Below are 18,282 nucleotides of genomic sequence, written 5' to 3'. Positions count from 1 at the left end.
CTGGCTATACTCCTTATCCAAACTACTTAAGCTAAGCTGACCACAGCTTTCTTGTCAACGGAACTACATCCAGTCAGGACTTCTGCTGACACAGTGACACCGGTAAATGAGTGTGATTTTCTTCTTGCATCCCAATCAACATAGTTATGCCAGCAGAAGTTTGTAATGCAAATATAGGTGACAGTTTCTAAGCCCCTGACACAATGGCCATAGTTCCAAAGAGAGGACATCATCGCAGTCATAGTGAAATATTTACAAAGGGCAACTAAATCACATTTGTAACCGTATTTACCTTATGGGATTTACGTACCTACTAAAATATGCTTGTTTCATTAACCTTACCTGGGTGCTATAATTTTTCATAGAAGAGGATAGTTTTGCTATATTGTCATCAACAATGACAACAAGTACCAAAGAAAACAAAACCCACAATATAATCTAGGTACACCACAATGTATGAATAGAACTTGGGAAGACACAATGTTAACTATTCTTAGATTTTTGGCAAATGAAGCTGAGCCACTGACATCCCACTGGTGGGTACTGAAAAGATAAAAGTTCATCTGCAAAAAAGAGGTACCAGATTTAGAAATCGCTTAAATGATCTGTCTTGAATTCACTGTTATTTAATCCAAGATGAGATCCCTAGTTCCCTAATTAGTTCTGAAAAAGGGTCTAAGCAAACCCTTAAAAATGTGATTTTTTTTAAGTTCTTCTGTAAATTCTAGCAGTTACACATTAATACCTTTAAATGATCTGGAATTCTTTCTTTAAGCTTCTGTACCACTTAAGATTTTTATAGAAAACGTACTTGGGCTTTAAAAAGGAAAAATACAACACGCTGCAGTGATATATAGTAAAAGAAATTCTGAAAAAGTGTTATTTTTTTCAGAAAATATTTCTCTGACTCCCCTGTTTTTTTAAGGTCTTGGACTTCTCCCTTGCTCAAATAAGAAAGGGTTTTCCCTTTCTAATCCTGTTATACACATAAATACAAATACATATGAACAGTATCATAAATTCCTCTGAATGTTATGAAAGTCACTGACATTTCTATACAAAAGTGACAGTCCATAAAACACAAATAAAATCAGTAAAATAAAAATGAGATTAGAAAAGTGAACCATAGATTACAGATACGGACAAATGATCAAGGACACATAGCAGCTATTAGAATTTTGGTCATCCAGTTTTCATCACATACCCAGTCTTTCCTTCTTCCATCCCACTAACCTGAGCATTCAGTCTTCAAAGCCAATACAGAAGTGATTGTTTGAAATTGAGATTATGCAGAGATGTGAAACTACTGGTTTCCACACAGAGGTCTATTGTTGAAATAATATGAAATACTATCCATGCATCCTAGTTCTTTGCTTAAGGCAAGAAAGAGTGACCCTCCTTCTTGGATATGAATATGTTCAACATACTGACCTGCAGGTAAGTCTCTTCTTAACTAAAGCTGTAAAGATCTCTTGAAACAGCTTATGTTTGGGATGTTTGCTAAAATTTCTCTCATTCTTGTAGGTCACACTAATGAGGGGGGGAAGAAGAAAAATGTTGAATTGCTGATTATCTTGCCACAAGATAATTTTGGATTGCCAATACTTAACATTAGCAAGAAAAATTAAAAAATGTCATATTAGCAATTACTATGGAATAACACAATTCAGATTTCCAGACATTTATCAGTATGAAAGAACGATCTGTCTCATATATAATTTGAGACTACTATAATGGTCTAATATAAGCTTTCCAAATAAAGAAAACATTACTTTATTTAAATTTACTATATTAATTCTCAAGAGTGCACTCCGCAGAGTGGGAGCCTGCATGTGAAACTTACAAAAGCAGGAACATTCACAGATTTAGAAAGTTAATAATATATAATTCATATCTCAGATAGTGCATTAACACAAAAGCACACGTAACAGATATAAGCACAAACATAAATGCCTTCAACACCTCAGCATGTTTTAGATATATAAAGACGTTCAGAGATACAACACAGTGTCATCATACTAGCTTCTTTCTTTTTTTACCTAAAGTTTTCAAGCTCAGCAGCTTCTACTGATTCTTGCCATTGACCATGGGCATTTTGTTCACTGCTTTTGACATTTTGCCAAGCTCTTGTCACACTGGTTTGACCACTTCCAAAATGTATAGCTGGAAGCTGCATAGGAAGGGGATAGTATTAATAAGGCAAGCACTGCATTTTACGTTATCAAGCAAGAGTACCTTTTCTCAAGTTCTGACTTGAACTTTGGACCTATAACTTGCCATTATAAAATACACACACCCCACATAAAACAAAACTGATGCAAAGCACAGCTGGAAGACAAGTACATGGAGATGTATAAAATGTGAAGAACAGCACCTTTTTAAAATTTGTGATAGTAAAGCTCAATAGAATCTGCAACACTCATTATCTATGCTCCTTACCTCTCCTACTTCTAAAATTAGAGACTTCATATTCTTTTTAGGTTGTAGAACTCAGATGTTTCATCTTTCTGCTCAGAAGCAATTCCATGCCTCTATCCCAGAAGGGAGTGCATAACTCCTACCTCACATGCATGAATCCCTAAGTCATTCTGTCATACCTTTTTACAGAACAGAAAGGGAGAAAATCTTCTGGCATTCCAAAGACTCACACCCATCATCATGTGTTGGTTTTCTTTGCTTCAAATGGCAAATACAAGATTCACTAAGTGAGTAGTTGAGGTGAAGATTTTACCGTGTCCTGTAACTTTAATTTAATGCATTGATATGTATGCCTTGAAAGTTTTTAGCCGAACTGTTATTCTCCAAACACAAATTGTTATGGTTAAAACACTGATCATCTTTTATATTCTTTACCACTCTTCATCATGTTGTAACTAATACATCTCTAAGCCTACCTTCTCGTGACATTGTGGAAGGGCATGAAAGAAAAACAAATCTGTTAGGCTACTTGACTATATGCAACAATAGCTGGATGCTCAAGATATAAAACAAACAAATTTTTTTCCTGTTAAAATAAAAATTACAGCAGAGTAGTATGGAAAGTTGGTCTGTTTCATTCTTTCACCCTTTCTAAATGGGATTTGTCCCACAAGGTGGCAGATTGCCAGGAGAAAAAAATAAAAAGATATCCACTACACAAGATTTTGCTAACATTTAATCATAATAGAACACAATATCCTAAGCATCTGCCACAAACCATACTCACTATTACTTACAATTATACAATTCTACAGTGTGTTAAATAACAGTTGTTGAAAAATACCTGTCGGTTCCTTGACTGAACATTTAAGAGAGACTGAAGTCTTTTAAGATCAGAATAATCCCTAGGATAAAACACAATAGCATAAATGTGTGTGTTAATAGTTACATAAAAGTACTTCTACAAGATTAAAAAAGGTCAACAAGAAACAATGCCACTGACAGAAAATAAAGTTTTCTAGTGTTGCCTAATGTCCCCATTTTGCATACAGAAGAATTTATAGCTTCCCCAGAATGCTTTAAATCAACAAAGGTGTAAATAAACTTTGTGACCAGAGTAACAGTTGTCATGTTTATATTGCATTTCAAATTAAAGCACTCCGCTTTGGCAGTCAGTGCAAATTCCACATGGGTCCTGCTGAAGTTCAAAGAAAGATGTCAGATACTATACCTCATAGACATCCCATGAGGTTTTTTGTCTGTTGCTTTTTCTGTGCTCTTCAATTTTTTGTCCTGATCAGGCATTGCGTATCACTATTATCACATAGCTAAAAACTCATTTCCTTAAAAATAAAGTAGATAGAGTTAAATCATTGCAGCAAAAGCAACACATGTTTACTTACAGAACCAACTGATACAACTGTTAGGAAAAAAAAGAGCAGCTTTACCATTTTCTCAACATGAACCCTTGGGCATTATATGAGGATATCCTTCAGAATTCCAGATATTAACAAGAAAGTAATTAACCTAACATACAGAAACCTTGATTTCCCAAGACATGAGTAGGTAACATTGGCACTTGCTATCACACATATTTTTTTATTAGGATATTTCTTCTTCTTGCTTCTTATTACCATTATTTCTCACTGTGGATTGGCTATTTATGTTACAGCAGTGCAGAAGCTGACATCAAGATTGTATCCTACAATCTGTTGTCTAGACAACAGAGAATATAATAGTTTTATCATCTACATAAACAAGACAGATGAAGGGTTAGAAAAAGGATGTATCTGACAAATAAATGAGACGCATACATCATTCAGTCTATCAAAGAATCACAGTAATCTTCAGTAGTTTGGAATGTGGGTCTTCTGAATTTCCTTATATAAGGAATATATATATATATATATATATATATATATATAAGGCCGAATGCCTTATATCAATAGTGCCCAGCTTTTCAGGCAGTAGGACACACAGCTTATTTCCACAGATGAGCAGAGCTGTATGGCCCAGCCTCATCAGGGCCATTACCACGTATTAGATCCACTGCAGACAAATATCCAGCCTGTAGGTCTGACTTCCCACAAAAGCCCACAGCTTGTTGCTTGCATAGTATACAACATTTGTTCACTGAAAAATCTTACAAAGCCCTGGAAAGAGACAGAAATACATAGAAAAAGGATAGCCAAGAGAAATCTCTTGCTGCCACAAAAGCAATTACATTGATGCAGATCTTGCTGAGTGAAAAAAAGGATAGTCAGGAACAGGCTGGGGCTGAAGAATTATCCCCGAGAACTGCATACACCTGCAGCATATTGGTAGAGCACCTCTGATTTAAAAAATGAGGATATAATACCACTGTCTGATCCTTTTTGCCCATTTTACTATTTACTAAATATGGACCATTAATAGGATTTTCCATATGAAATACGATAACCCCTTTTTTCTGTGCAGTGTAGAATTTCTCTGCTACTGATTTTTATTCCTCTTCCTTGTAAAGGAAAAGAAGAAAAACTGGCAGGAAACAAAAGCATTGTGAACTACCAGAAGCTGCTGCTTCCCAACTGAAAAGCAGTTGTTTTCCCAAATACGCATTCTCCAATCAGACACAGAACTACCCAAAATGCAGCTGTTAACAGGATGAACTCCTGCACTGTATTAACTCACTCTGGTACGCGGCCTGTAAGCCCAGTTCATCTATTTCTATTCTTTGGAACATGTCTCTATCTTACCACCAGTCCCGCCCCAGAGAGTGACTGATCTGGATCCCCAAAAAATTCCTCCTCTCTTCTCCATGCATCCACTCAACAGGGTTATTAAAAAACACCTCAGAACACTTCTGTTTACCTGTTATTACCAGGGAATTAATATAAACAGGATCTGTTCTACCAGTCAGCAGGCAAAATTCCCGAATTTAGAATAAACCAAATTAAGTTAGTTCAACTGAACTTTAACTTCAAAAGCAGTAAAAGTTAAGAGAAGCTATGTGCATTGCTAAACATCTTTAAGAATCCTCATGATCAAGAATTTCCATGTAGCTTTAGTGATATTTGTATTCATATCTTCTCCCCAGTATCCCAATCCATTTGGCAGATTACTGAGGTATGACACAACGCAATCACTACCTCACATTTGCACAGTAAGAAAAACTGTGAAACTTACAAATTATCAACCTGCTCACAAGTACGTGTTTACAAAGAACAGATATCAACTGCCTACAGAATCACCAAACAAACGACACACACAACAACTGGTCCCTGAGCAAATACCATTAAATTTTAAAATTTTCAGCATCCCATTTAAAAAAAGTAATCCTTCAGTTAAACCTCTAAAACCATAAACAGGAGGGTTCCTAGTATGGCTAGGATTTCATCTGAAATTATTAGGTCTTTGGGATTATTTACAAAATCTTACAATTGTAGACCAACTTTGCTTTCTGGCTGCCAGTCCAATGCTTTTGCTGTTTGTGGTACCTTAGTAAAGATGAAACAGAGTAACAGGTGACTAACATTTTAGCAGTTCATTACCATTACAGATCCAAATGTCCCTGTACAAAACTGAACCTGACAAACATCAACCCAAATTCCCTTCACAGCCGTCTGAGAATGGAGGGATGGAGGGATGTAGCTCACCCAAGGATGCAGCCCCAAAGAAATTCTTTACTGTGAGGGTGGTGGAGCACTGGAACAGGTTGCCCAGGGAAGCTGTGGATGCCCCATCCCTGGAAGTGTTCCAGGCCAGGCTGGATGGGGCTTTGAGCAACCTGGTCTGGTGGAAGGGGTCCCTGCCCATGGCAGGGGGGTTGGAACTGGGTGATCTTTAAGGTCTCTTCCAAAACACAAACCGGTTCTGTGACTCGCCCTGAGGTTACCTCCCGGTTCCCTAGAGGCCACTAAACCAGCACAAGTCAGCAAGCACTTCAACAGAAAGAGGCCAGCCCAGCCCACAAATTGACCCGTGCACAACCTCTTTGGTCTGTCAGCACAGCATCACCACAGACACACAGCTCACTGGATTGGGAAACCTGATACAGGTTACAAATAATCTCCCCTGCTTTAACCCTGATTACCTTATAGCTTGTCCCCAAGTACTTCTGCTGTACAAGGGCAGGGACAATATGCAGAAAGGTGCATTTATCCATGCAGCTTAAAGTGTTGTGCACTTCAGCTTTACTACACAGATAAACCGATTAATTAAGAGCCAGCTGCCAGTGAAAATGGCAAATCCTTCCCTTCCCAACCTAAGCCGCTCCCCTCCACTTCTCGGCTGATCTGACCCAAACCCGAGCCAGTTTAGAGAGTTAAAAAGGCAGAAAACAGTTTGTCTCCCTTCGTATATTTAGTTTTCAACCAGTTTAGCTCACTGTTACAGTGTCCTGATGATTATCTCTGCTGACAAGGCAGGGGGCCGGAATGCCCAGCTGTAAACAGAGGGAGAAGAGCAGAAAACCCTTTCATCAGTAGCCAGTCGTTAGATCAGGTAGGTGTGTTAGCACCACAGCCCAAGTGAGGGGTAGACAAAAGGAAAACACCCCCTGCTTTCCTTATATAGCCTGAGAGAAGCCTGACATGAAATATTTTCTTACCTATTCTCACAGTTATTTGACTTTCTTGAAATCACTGAGTAAGTTCCCGCCTCTGTGTTTCTTCTTTACTCATGCCAGCAGAAATTTCCATGGAGCCAGGCTATTAACTGTCCTCATAACTATCCCCCAGCTATTAAGCCAGCCATGAGTAATGTATAAGAAACAAACCAAACACCACTCACATTTCACTTAGGCTGTGCCAGGAGAAGATTGAGATCAGACAACTCTTTAAAAGAACAGAAACACATTCAAAGGAAAATATCTTTACAGCATAGAGGCTTATACAATTCCATTTAAGAAAAAGAAATAAGAGCAATAGTAACCAATTAATTTTAACTGGGGATAATTAAATTTAATTAGTTAATTACGTAGGAAGAGAGGTGCATTCTGATAGTGCTGTTGAGCAGAATAAGACAAGAAATGCTCCAAGAACCCTGTCAGAAATTAAGGAATTCACATGATGAGAAACGGAAGAAAAAGGAATTGCCACGACTTGATCTGTGGCCCAGGCTATGTCTCAGATAACACAAGCACACAAAACTTCAGGTGGAAACAAACTCCAAAATAAAAACACAAAGACATGTTGGAGAAGAAATCTACCTCCACAAACTACAGTGTATTGGTTAGAAATTCTCTTAAACAAAAGTATGTCTTACATTCTTTACAATCTTTATTAGCAATTACTACTGGACACGGGTCACTTGTAAGCCTGATTTACCCTTGAACTCCTTTCTTAATCCAGTGGCTGAGTTCCACTATCTAATTATACACAGAATGTTAACTGGCTTAAGGTGGATAAAAAAGCAGCAGATATGCTATATCTTGGCTTTAATAAGAATTCTGATGCTGGTGATAGATAGGAATGTATCTAATACCAGCATCACAATTCTCATTAAGCCAGGTATGGGGTCAGATGAAAATTCACTCCTTAAAAGAGAAATTATCAATATATTATTGTCAAAATAGATACGCATTTCAAATACAGTCAAAATGATGGCAAAGGAAGCATCAAAGATGATGAGAAGTTCCCAAAAGGTACTTTTCCTTCTCCAGTCTGATGAAACCAAAGGAACCCTGGACTGCTTCCCCTCTTGTTCTCAGAGAGCACGGCAGTCACAAGGATGGATGGGTCATCACCGGTAACAGCCCGTGTCTAAGAAATTGTACCGATGAATGCCTACAATGTTTGAAAAATATTTCTCACACATTTTATTGACTGAATCAATATGAAAATCTACATGCTTTCTATACAGAAAAAAATCCACATGCATGTATTTTTCTCAATTTTTACTTTGTTTAATAACTTCTTTAAAGGTTCTGTAGAGATAAACTGGGATCCAATATAAGGTTCCTGTTTTCCTAACAAATCAAAATACTCAGTCCACTGCTGGTTTGGGGTTGTTTTTTATTTGTTTGTTTTTACTCACTACTCCAGTTCTAGTGGAGCCATAAATGGCCAGGCCTATTCTCAGATTCCTGAATCCATGCAACACGAGTTGCTGGGCTATTTTCCAGATCCTAACTTTTATCTGTAAGAGTCTGCCTAAAAAAAAAAAAAAAAAAAAAAAAATTCTGAGGAGTAGTGAGCAGCTCTGTATCATCTCAAGAATAATACGTAGCTCCATGAAATTCACCCTCTCTGCCCTTGCTACCAGGCAGGCCTTTTTAGGGAATTGTAGTGCTGGACTTGGAACCTCTGGGCACCGTGATTGCTTCATGCCTTCTGAATGCCTGGAGCTGGTATAGGTGCGGGGCTGGGGAAGATGTCATTAGGAGGCATGGGGGGGTGATGGGGACAAAGTAACCCTTGTTTTAGCGTCATGGCTTCTGGTTTGTCAGGTGAGATCGTGGCCGAGGCGCCGTGGGGCTGGCAGGCAGCACGCCGCCCCAGCCGGGCTTCGCTTCATAAGCACACATACTCCTTGGAGCTTTCACGTCATATTCATGACCACGCACAGACCTGCCTCAGCACTTGGTTATTTTTTTCAAGTTTTATACCAAGATGCACGTTTACATACATCCCTAAACAGTAAACGCTCTCTTTAGACTTTTTCAGCATCAGCTTGGAGGGAAAGGTTTCAAAGTGCCTTAATTACACCACGGCTGGAGTACGCGATCCTCCAGTAACTCCGTGACAGAACCGTGACGCGACCAGAAGGCAGCAGCCTAATTCGGTTCCCTCCTTCGTCCCCTCCCCACGGCCGCCCTCGATCCCGCCGCAGCGGGTGAACCAGCCGCCGTGGGGGGCAGCGAGCCCTTCCCAGGGCTGGGCGCGGGGGAGCGCAGCGGGCTGGGCCGGGCTGGGCTGGCGGCGCTCCCGCCCCGCCGCCCCCTCAGAGCTGCGCCCACCGGGCCCCACGCGTGCCGCCTACTCACGCCGCGGCGCGAGCTCTCCTCCGCTCCCGCGTCCGCCTCCGGCGATGCTCCGCTCCGCTCCGCCGGGAACGGAACCCCTTCCCCGCGGCCAATCGCGTCCCACCTTCTTCAAAGGAGCCGTGCTCGCCAGCCAATGGCAAGCCGCCGTGCTCCGCACTGCCTCAGCAGCCTAGCGACCGCCGCCGCCGGGGACCGTTGCCATGGGCACGGGGACGCCGGCGCCGAGCCCGCCCCCACCGCGGCATAAAACCAGAAAAAGCCTTAGCATAGTTCAGTAGATTTTTTTATTGCTTTTACCAACTTTCTGAAACGTTACAAAAGATAATTTTATTCTAGCAGTAATTAAAACAACAAAGGCTGGATCTTTCACGTTATAGACAAGTCTGAGGGTTGTGTGTTTTCTGTATAAACTGAATATTGATTCTACATTTGGAATAATGTTTCACTGGCTTTGGATTTTGTTATAAAGTAAGAAAAACATCATTGTAATTAGAAAAGCAGTCATAAAAAATTCGAACCGTAGAGCATGTAATCACATTTCAAATAATCAGTATTAAAATCAAAACTGCAGTTCAGCTACAGACACTGAACCCTGGAAGACACCTTTGCACAGGAGTATCAGCAACAATAGAAAGAAAATGATTATAAATTATGTGTCTTGCCAATAAAATCGTTTAGAAAAGTACTGACTTTCAAATTAATTTTTCCAAATAAATGTTAACAGATACTAAATTCAATATGAAAGTGTCTTCAGATTAACTTCAATGCCAACTACGAAGTCTTGTAAGTTTTCAATAAAAACGTTACAAAATAAAAGACTTAAAATTATTAAGCAATTTGCTTTATTCATAGCACTACTTTTATGCTGACTCAAAGCTGTGCATCTCTAGTCTTAAAATCTGCCATAAAATAAATTACTGTTGGTACAAACAAAGTACTTCACACATTTGTACTGTACTCAATAATTAATTTGACCTAGATGAGTAATTAAAACATTACTAATTATATAAAGCAACAAGAAAACCAAGATCATTGCGGTGCTCATCTAACAGACTACATCTGTGAACTGAAAATCATGAACCGTTTCTTTTATGATTTACAGAACGTATGTAACAAGACAACCCTTTAAACCCGCGCAGGCGCTGCAACATCCCACCCATGTTACAAATAAATTTTACAGCCTGTCGAACCTGCCTTTGCAAAGGGCACAAATTAGGGAAGCTATCATGTAAAGACAGAGATGTAGGTGAAGCAAATGGTAACTTACGTGAGAACTTTCATTAAATGTAGAAAATAAATGGCCAAGACATTTGGTTGAAAATCCCCTACCAGGGCACCGAATTCTACCCCAACAGGTTTTATGATGACAAACTTGGCAATTTGGAACAATTCACTGAACAATCACATGAGATATTACATTATAGCTGCAAGATTAATCTAGGAAGGATTTATTACTTGGGCATGTGTAAACAGAATTAAAAGTGTGTCATTGTAATACATATGAAAATACTAAGAATGAGTTTTGTAGAATATAATTTAAACACGAAACTGCATTAAGTGAAATATTTTAGATGATAATTTAAATGGAGTGGTCAAAATTAAGACCTACACTTTATGTAAACATTCATATTTATAAATAAATTAGAAAAAGAAAAAAAAGGGGGGCAGGGAAGAAGAATAAAAAAAAACAAAGGAGAAAAAAAATAAATGAGGGGACTTCCTGAGGTGGCTCTGCAGCCAGATACACAGTAGCACTAAGCTCCATTCCGGGAAACTAAGGCATCTAAAAAGTGCAGGGCCGTTTATTTTCCTCTAACTGTTGGAATGGAAATACATTGGCGTAGTTTTTACAGGGTTTAACCCCTACGAAAAAAAAAATGAGTGCACAGCAATTATCACTGCTCTTTTGCATCCATTAAGGCAAATCGTGTATCTACATACAGTAAACTACATCCTTAGCCGTTTTACTTTAATACTCTGTGTGATTTTTAAAGCAGAGAAGGTGTAAAATGAGCAGCAGATCACTTAACTATAGATTATCAATGGGCTTTTATGTACTTAATACCAGACCTTCACCTATTCATATGGGGAAAAAGTGCAAGCCTAACATGCTACTGACCACGAACACTGGAACTAAAGGTCACTGTAAACTGCTTTGCAAGTCATGGTATTTATGGCATCAATTAGAATACCTACACAATTACAATTGAATAAATACTGTGATTAGATTTGTGGGGCTTCGGTTTTGTTTCCTTTCAGCTTTACTAGAAAAAATATCCACTTCCTGTAGTATCAACCAAAAGGTAACCCTTCCAAAGCAGAAGCCAGATACAAGGTGTGCAGCACTAGGGAACCCTGATTTCAAGCATTAAAGGGTTTAAAATCTAAGAGGCATAAAGTAATTTGGGGGGGTTTTGGAAACTGTGGCAGGACTGTGAACATAAGCATAAAATACTACTGGGAAGACTAGTACAGAAGTAGTGTGTTGCGGATAACACTATGTAAACTGCCCAAAATATCTTCCCTCTGATTCAGCAAGAGCTATTTAGTAGTCAACAACTGACCTGCAGATGCATACTTACTCTTTTTTTTTTTTTTTTTTTTTCTTCCTTTAAGTAATGCAGAAAGCTTTGGGAAAACATCTGCTATCATTTCATTGTATCTCAGTTTGACTGGAGGGAAAACACAGGTATTTTCTGAAAGAGCACGTTCTCAAGCTAAGGCACAAGCTACACTATTACCCAAGAATAAAGGAACATCTCCGCAGGTCACTACACAGTACTGGTCACACTGACAATGCAGACCTCACCAACTGTGCCACTGACCCGAGCCTTTTTATGACAGCTTGGATACCATTATTTGTATTGCTATACACTATGCTTTACTTTCTTTAAATTGACTTTTCAGAATTCAGCCAAATGAGAAAGGGGCAGAAAAAAACAAAAGCCACGTTATTTAATTACACTACATTTAAAGGGAACAGTAACAGTCTAGGTAATTTGAATGCTATTTTAAAATGTTTCTAATTTATTACCACTGATTGCTTTGTTTTTGTAATACACAATTACCTTCTCACCAAGTGACACTTGGCTGAAGAGCACCAAAATTCCACCTTAAGGGGTATTTTCAGATGAACTCTGCCCTCCTCCAGAATCAGCTCCTTTTGCAGTCCCAACTCTGCTAAAAGCAGAATTAGGCAAAGAGCATCTTCTAATTTTAAATGAGAAGATTCTAATTAAAGCCATTTTAGTATATCCAGAAAGGGCTAGTGGCAATTCAGAACGTAAAGAGACCATTTCAGAAATTAAAGCCAAAAACCAAGGCATAAGGCAAAAAGACATTAATAATGGAAATTGCGCTGGTAAGTGATCAATTGATCAAGATTTTAATTTATAGATAAAATTCTCATTATTTCAAATATTATAATGCTAAACACTAGAAGTTGAAAATGTAACTACAATAAATGCACTGACTTTACTTTAATAAATGAATATTTACTTTTTTAATCATCTTAAATGATAAAAATTTATGCTAATCAAAATAAATAAAATGTTTAAAAATAAGTTGGTGTGCTATCATATATGCCCTTTACAATGGAGAGGATCAGAACTGTACACACAAATACCACAAGCAATTTGTAATCCATAAAATAATACTGATCATAAACCTATTACAGAAATAAACTACAGCTAATTTAATCAAATACGCAGTACATCTAAAAAATAATTAAGCAAGGAATACAGTTGATGAGGGCATGAAATACTCTGAAGTTTCAGTCTTAGAGCTGAGTAAATCAGACTCTGCAAGTCAATAGAAAAGTGTAAGTAAAAAACAGGAACAGAAAGAATTCCAGAGTACTAGTGTGGCAAGTGTGTTTCACTTCCTAGAGACCGGCTGTCTGTAAATCCAATGCATATTGTGTAAACATGAAAGTGTCCAGAATGGCAAATACTGATTTGGGACTATAACTACAATTACTGCACTCATATTGCTACTGAACAATAATGAAAAATCAAGAGTGAATTTGGGAAAAAAAAAAAAAATATAAAAAGGTAGCAGAACCAGGTATTCGTATGTATTTTAAGGATGAACTCACCACCTGACTTATGGCTCTAGGCCACTTCTTTAAAATAGGAGAGACAGAATCCAGGAAACACTAGCATGTAGTGGAGACATAAAACACAGTAGTTCTTGTCAACAGCACATCGATATTTGTTCTATGAAATCACAAAAAAGTATACCCTGCAAAAACAAGCAGTAATTGCCTGCATGGAAAACAAACTTCTGTAGCGCACATTATAAACAGAGGTATTGTAAAATTTTAAGCAATGTGGACCAGTAATCATCAGCAAAAGCTGATTGAACTTTTATGCACATATTGATTATTGAAAATATGTATTCATTGCAAACTTCCTATTTAAAAATGAAAATAAATTTTAGAATAAAATAAATAGCTGAAGTGTGATTACCACTCATCTTATCTGTAGGAAAATCTCTCATTATGCAAGCATATCTACAGTGCCCTAAACAATGGCAGAATTAAATACATGTCGCTCCTTAAACTGGAAATCACACTTCCATGGTATAATATCCTACAGTGATATATATATACACACACAAATAAACATAACTGCCCTTGGTTCAGTTCTATAAAGATGTTTCAGCATCCACGTATTTCACAACAGGTGACTCTTCCACATTTATTTTCACACTTTCTGGTTTTTCAGGGCTGTTTGAAAGCAAAGAGGAACATATAAGGTTTGATTCACTTTAGTAAAGGTTAACTAAAAGATTTCATACTTCACAGTACGTAATACTAATAAACAGTATTCACAGGAATGGTTCATGCTTAAGGGAGAAAACACCAATACCTCATCTATAAACACCACCTTCCAGTCCCACTGCTTTTATTGATTCTATTGATTTTAAATTGTTCTGCAAAACATCATTTGGAAGAAAAAAGAAAACATAACAAAACCAAAAACCACAAAATGTCTCATTAAAAATACTCAAAATTACATAATAAACAATATTACTAATACTGCTTAACTATTGGGCAGGGAAACAATTTTGTTCACAATACAAGACTGCGAAAATATTTCAGTCTTTTCATAACGGGAACCACAACTGTAACAACAGTAGAGGACAATCAGATATCTGTGTGTAAGTGTCCATTCAACCTAAAGACAATGAATGGGCTGGCTGCACCTGAACAGCTGACACTCTCAGGGACAGACACTGAACAGTGGCTTATCCAAGGACAGAAAGGAATGTCCCAAGATTACAGGGCACTTGTACGTGTAAGAGGGAGGATTCCCTAGGCATGAATTTTAGAAGAGAGAACACATCTGTGGAAGTTGCTCTTTAAAGGGAAAAAAAAAAACGTATTAGAAATTCATGAAAATATCTGGAATTCCTTAGAAAAATGAAAGTCTGTCTGGACTCCACAGAGTCTGTAAAATATGATAGATGGAGGAGGAACAAAGAAAAAGCAGTCTGGATCAGTTCAGGAAGGATTAAAAAAAAAATCTAAAAAGTAATTTTTTTAAAAAGGCAAGAATTTTAGGAAATAATGCCAACCCACACAACCATGTTGTCTGGAATTCCAGAAGACATTACTTGCTTCAGTCTGCACCCTATTTGAAACCTACTATCAGATGAAGACTGTTACACAGAAAAACTTAACAGAACTGACATGAAAAATTTACTGAGAATCACTTTTGACTGAGTAGTGGCGACATCTCTAGATGTCTCCAGCACCTACTATACAAGAAAGGGTAACACATACCTCAAAACAGCTACTAATTGAGCTCAGGCTCAAGGAAGTCCTGCCTTCTAACATTTCCAGATGCATGCAGTATCAGATTGCCTCTTGAAAGAGCTAGTTTCTGACACCAGTGTTTTTTATTTTCAATTTGCAGTTTTAGCAAGTTCCCTTCCAAGACGCAATTTTTACCATACCAATCTCAAGCAGGGCAGGTTATGGAATCAAAGGGAAATGTCTTATAGCAAAATACAGAAGACAGGTAGTACCCAGTATTCCATCTAAGTAGATCAAAAAACACTGCAAACAGATCAGAAGCATCATTTGCTAGTGCTGCATATAATTCTATACTAACTAAACCTACCCAGGAAACAGGAAAGTGCAAGATGGGAGTTGTACTAGCTACCCAAAAACCAGATCTAGTGATTTTAATTCTTCTGGAAAAAGAAACAGAGCTCTGTATCTTTTCAAGCCTTACACACCCAATGACTATCAGATAGTATAGTAGAAACATCCACGAATTCTGTAACAGGTTTTTGAGAACTTAGCATGAAAGAGCACGATTAAAATACGAGGGTATACTAACACACATATTCTGTTATCTAATGCCTCTATTATCTATCTCCCTGAGAATCTACTTTATACTAAACATTTTTAAAAACTTGAGTACATCTAAAACATGTATTTGAACATTTTAAACTCTTGTAACAATACAGGCTGAAAATTCACTGAAAACTGTGCCTGCACTAATAAGTCTCTTCAGCCTTTCCTATTACAATACCTTCATGTTCTCCTCTTGTCTCCTTCATCACCCTTGGCTGACCTACTGTCTGGGTGAAACAAAGCCCATGCCTAGCTTGGAGCAATGCACATGCTGACTAAACAGATGGTACACAAGTGCTCCGTGGCCAGTAACTACTGCTGTTTCCATGATGCAAGCTCAACAGTACTCAGCAGCTTGCACAATTACATATGAACACTCCCTTCACTGCCAACTCTTCCACCAAGATGTATTTTATACAAAACCTGGCAATTTCGTATCTCCAGAACCTGTCTTTGACAGATTTGGCTGAAAGGGATCAACCAAGTGAAGATGCATGGGCAGGCAGCAGGATTGCATAAACTCAGTTTTCCCGAATCAACCACACTCGGTCTCCCCTCTCTCCTACAAAAAAACTACTAAGCAATTGTGATGGAACAGTCCACAGGTACCAGTTCCTATAAATTACAAGCCTTTCAGGAAGTTGGGGATACTCCATGTAAATATTCCAAATTTGGTTTGTTCCCCTTCACAGATGACAGACAGGGAAGAAACTAGGACAAAAAAGCAGAATGATTCCCTCCACAGAGTTCCTTGGTTGATGGGAAGCTCACTGAACATGAGGCTCCCAGCCATCAGAGAAGATACGTGTCAGCTTACAGGAAAAGCTCACAGCACTGAGGACTCCTAATCTGTCTCGTACTTCATTTCAAGTATATTTCATATCCAGTAAAGGTAGCATTTGAGTCAGGTTTAATTTTTAAAGATTAAAAATGAGTCAGGGATAAACAAACCAACCAACCCACCCACCCACAAAAAGAGGGTGCAGGTCCTAAGGCAGCATAAAGCAACAATGAAAGTGTTGGACTCGCCTCTTATTCCCACTGGCATTTGTTATGTTCAGGATCAAACAATTCCCATGCTCATATACACTCTAGTAAAACTTTTTAGAAACCCTAAGCCCATCAGAATAGCATATAATAGCTAATATATTAGCACATATTGCTAATAATGCAAATAAGCAAATAAAGAGTAACTTTAAAATTGTAATAATACATTTAATAAAATAATTGGAATTCATTATAGAAATTGTTTAACTTCAGAGTAAAAAGCAAAAATTAAGTTCAAATTCAAGTTCCTTAGAAGTGAAAAGTCAAAGCAGATTTACAAACCACATATGCTCATTTTTTCAATATACATTTCAAGAAATAAAAGTACAGTATTAGCTGCTAAACACAAAACCATAGTTAGAAAACACGTGAGTAATTATTATAACTACCTCAGGTTAGCTCTGGTTACTTTGGCATTCTCAGTACTCATGGCAAGAGCCTTCCACTGTGCAGTTTTGGCCATTTCGTCTGATATGTTTACAATTGAGGGATCAATGCTAAAGAACAAACATACTTTCTGGTTAGTATTCAACAGCTTGCAACAGCATTATACTTACTGTCACTCATCATTTACATCAGTTGTGCCTTCTTTCAATATTTACGCAGCCACAAGTTAAGTTCATCTCTTACAAATGTAATTCAACAAAAAGTTGAAAATTTAAGTCACTAGCGCTGCCTTAATCACATAGCATCATAAACCAGTTTTTCACATAGATACCACCAAGACATAGAGAATATTTGAGAGCTATGCCATTTCTAATTACCTGTAATCTCATAAAATTATTTTGCATGCTCAGAAATAATGAACTTAATCACACTGTCCTGCTAAGGCTTTCATTAATCAGAATTATTTTAAGTTGCTTCCAGGAAATACTCATGGGCAAAAGAGCAGATATTAATAAAATTCTGAAATTGGTAAATCAGTTGATATTTAAACCTAGTAAAAACCTCGAAGTCCCAATTATCTAGACAGATTTCAAGTTATTTTTTTTTCCTGCAGAGTCTTACTAGACGTTTTTCAAGACTTTTTTTTTTTTTGCCACCACCTCCCCAAGACCTGCAAAAGAGACAGTCACCCTCACAGATTATAAGCTTTTAAAAGCTATTTCCCCTTTGCTCTCCCCATGTTTATACGTATAGCAGATTTAGGTGTTGTCTGCAGACACACTTTCTGTTCTGTTCCATACTTAAGCTTCATAATGTACTGCAGGTTATCTGTAAGAGTTCTTCACATTTCATAGACTCTTTCAAAGCCGTTTTTCCTCAGCAATCTCCACAAGATGCAAGACAGTGAAATAAAAACCACACACACACACACAATGAAATCATAACTCTACTGTGAAAGCAAATATTAATTCAAATGTGTTTTTTAAAAAAGCTTTAGCATTTTGCACTTTCATTTAAGTTGCTAAAGCCTGATTAAGCCTGCTCTTGGAGCAGGCGAGCAGTTAGCAGGAATATATGTCTAATCCAAAATCTGCCTGTT

General features: G+C 37.9%; 2 protein-coding genes across 11 annotated transcripts in view; both read right to left on the bottom strand.

Moving 5' to 3' along the window:
* Positions 1–9,496, bottom strand: part of NEK10 (NIMA related kinase 10) — a 115,859-nt gene extending 106,363 nt beyond the window's left edge. For all 6 annotated transcript variants that reach the window (XR_005103609.1, XM_037383056.1, XM_037383054.1 and 3 more), the window contains exons 1-5: positions 9,383–9,496; positions 3,650–3,761; positions 3,263–3,323; positions 2,040–2,170; positions 1,432–1,530 (exon numbers count right to left, since the gene is read on the bottom strand). Coding sequence is in view for 5 of the 6 variants with exons in the window: in XM_037383056.1 (XP_037238953.1) it covers positions 1,432–1,530; positions 2,040–2,170; positions 3,263–3,323; positions 3,650–3,723 (365 nt within the window). In the remaining variant the exon portion in view is untranslated. The remainder of the gene's footprint in view (positions 1–1,431; positions 1,531–2,039; positions 2,171–3,262; positions 3,324–3,649; positions 3,762–9,382) is intronic.
* A 151-nt stretch (positions 9,497–9,647) lies between these two features.
* The window catches only part of SLC4A7 (solute carrier family 4 member 7), a 97,638-nt gene continuing 89,003 nt past the window's right edge, over positions 9,648–18,282 (bottom strand). For all 5 annotated transcript variants that reach the window (XM_037383047.1, XM_037383049.1, XM_037383051.1 and 2 more), the window contains 2 exons: positions 17,186–17,293; positions 9,648–14,111 (listed from right to left, as the gene is read on the bottom strand). In XM_037383047.1, the coding sequence (XP_037238944.1) occupies positions 14,030–14,111; positions 17,186–17,293 (190 nt within the window). In that variant the 3' untranslated portion in view covers positions 9,648–14,029. The remainder of the gene's footprint in view (positions 14,112–17,185; positions 17,294–18,282) is intronic.

This window comes from Falco rusticolus, chromosome 4, assembly GCF_015220075.1.
Source record: "Falco rusticolus isolate bFalRus1 chromosome 4, bFalRus1.pri, whole genome shotgun sequence".
Classification (NCBI taxonomy): Eukaryota; Metazoa; Chordata; class Aves; order Falconiformes; family Falconidae; genus Falco; species Falco rusticolus.
Note: the sequence above shows the minus strand (reverse complement) of the source record. Positions and strands in the feature narration are given on the sequence as shown.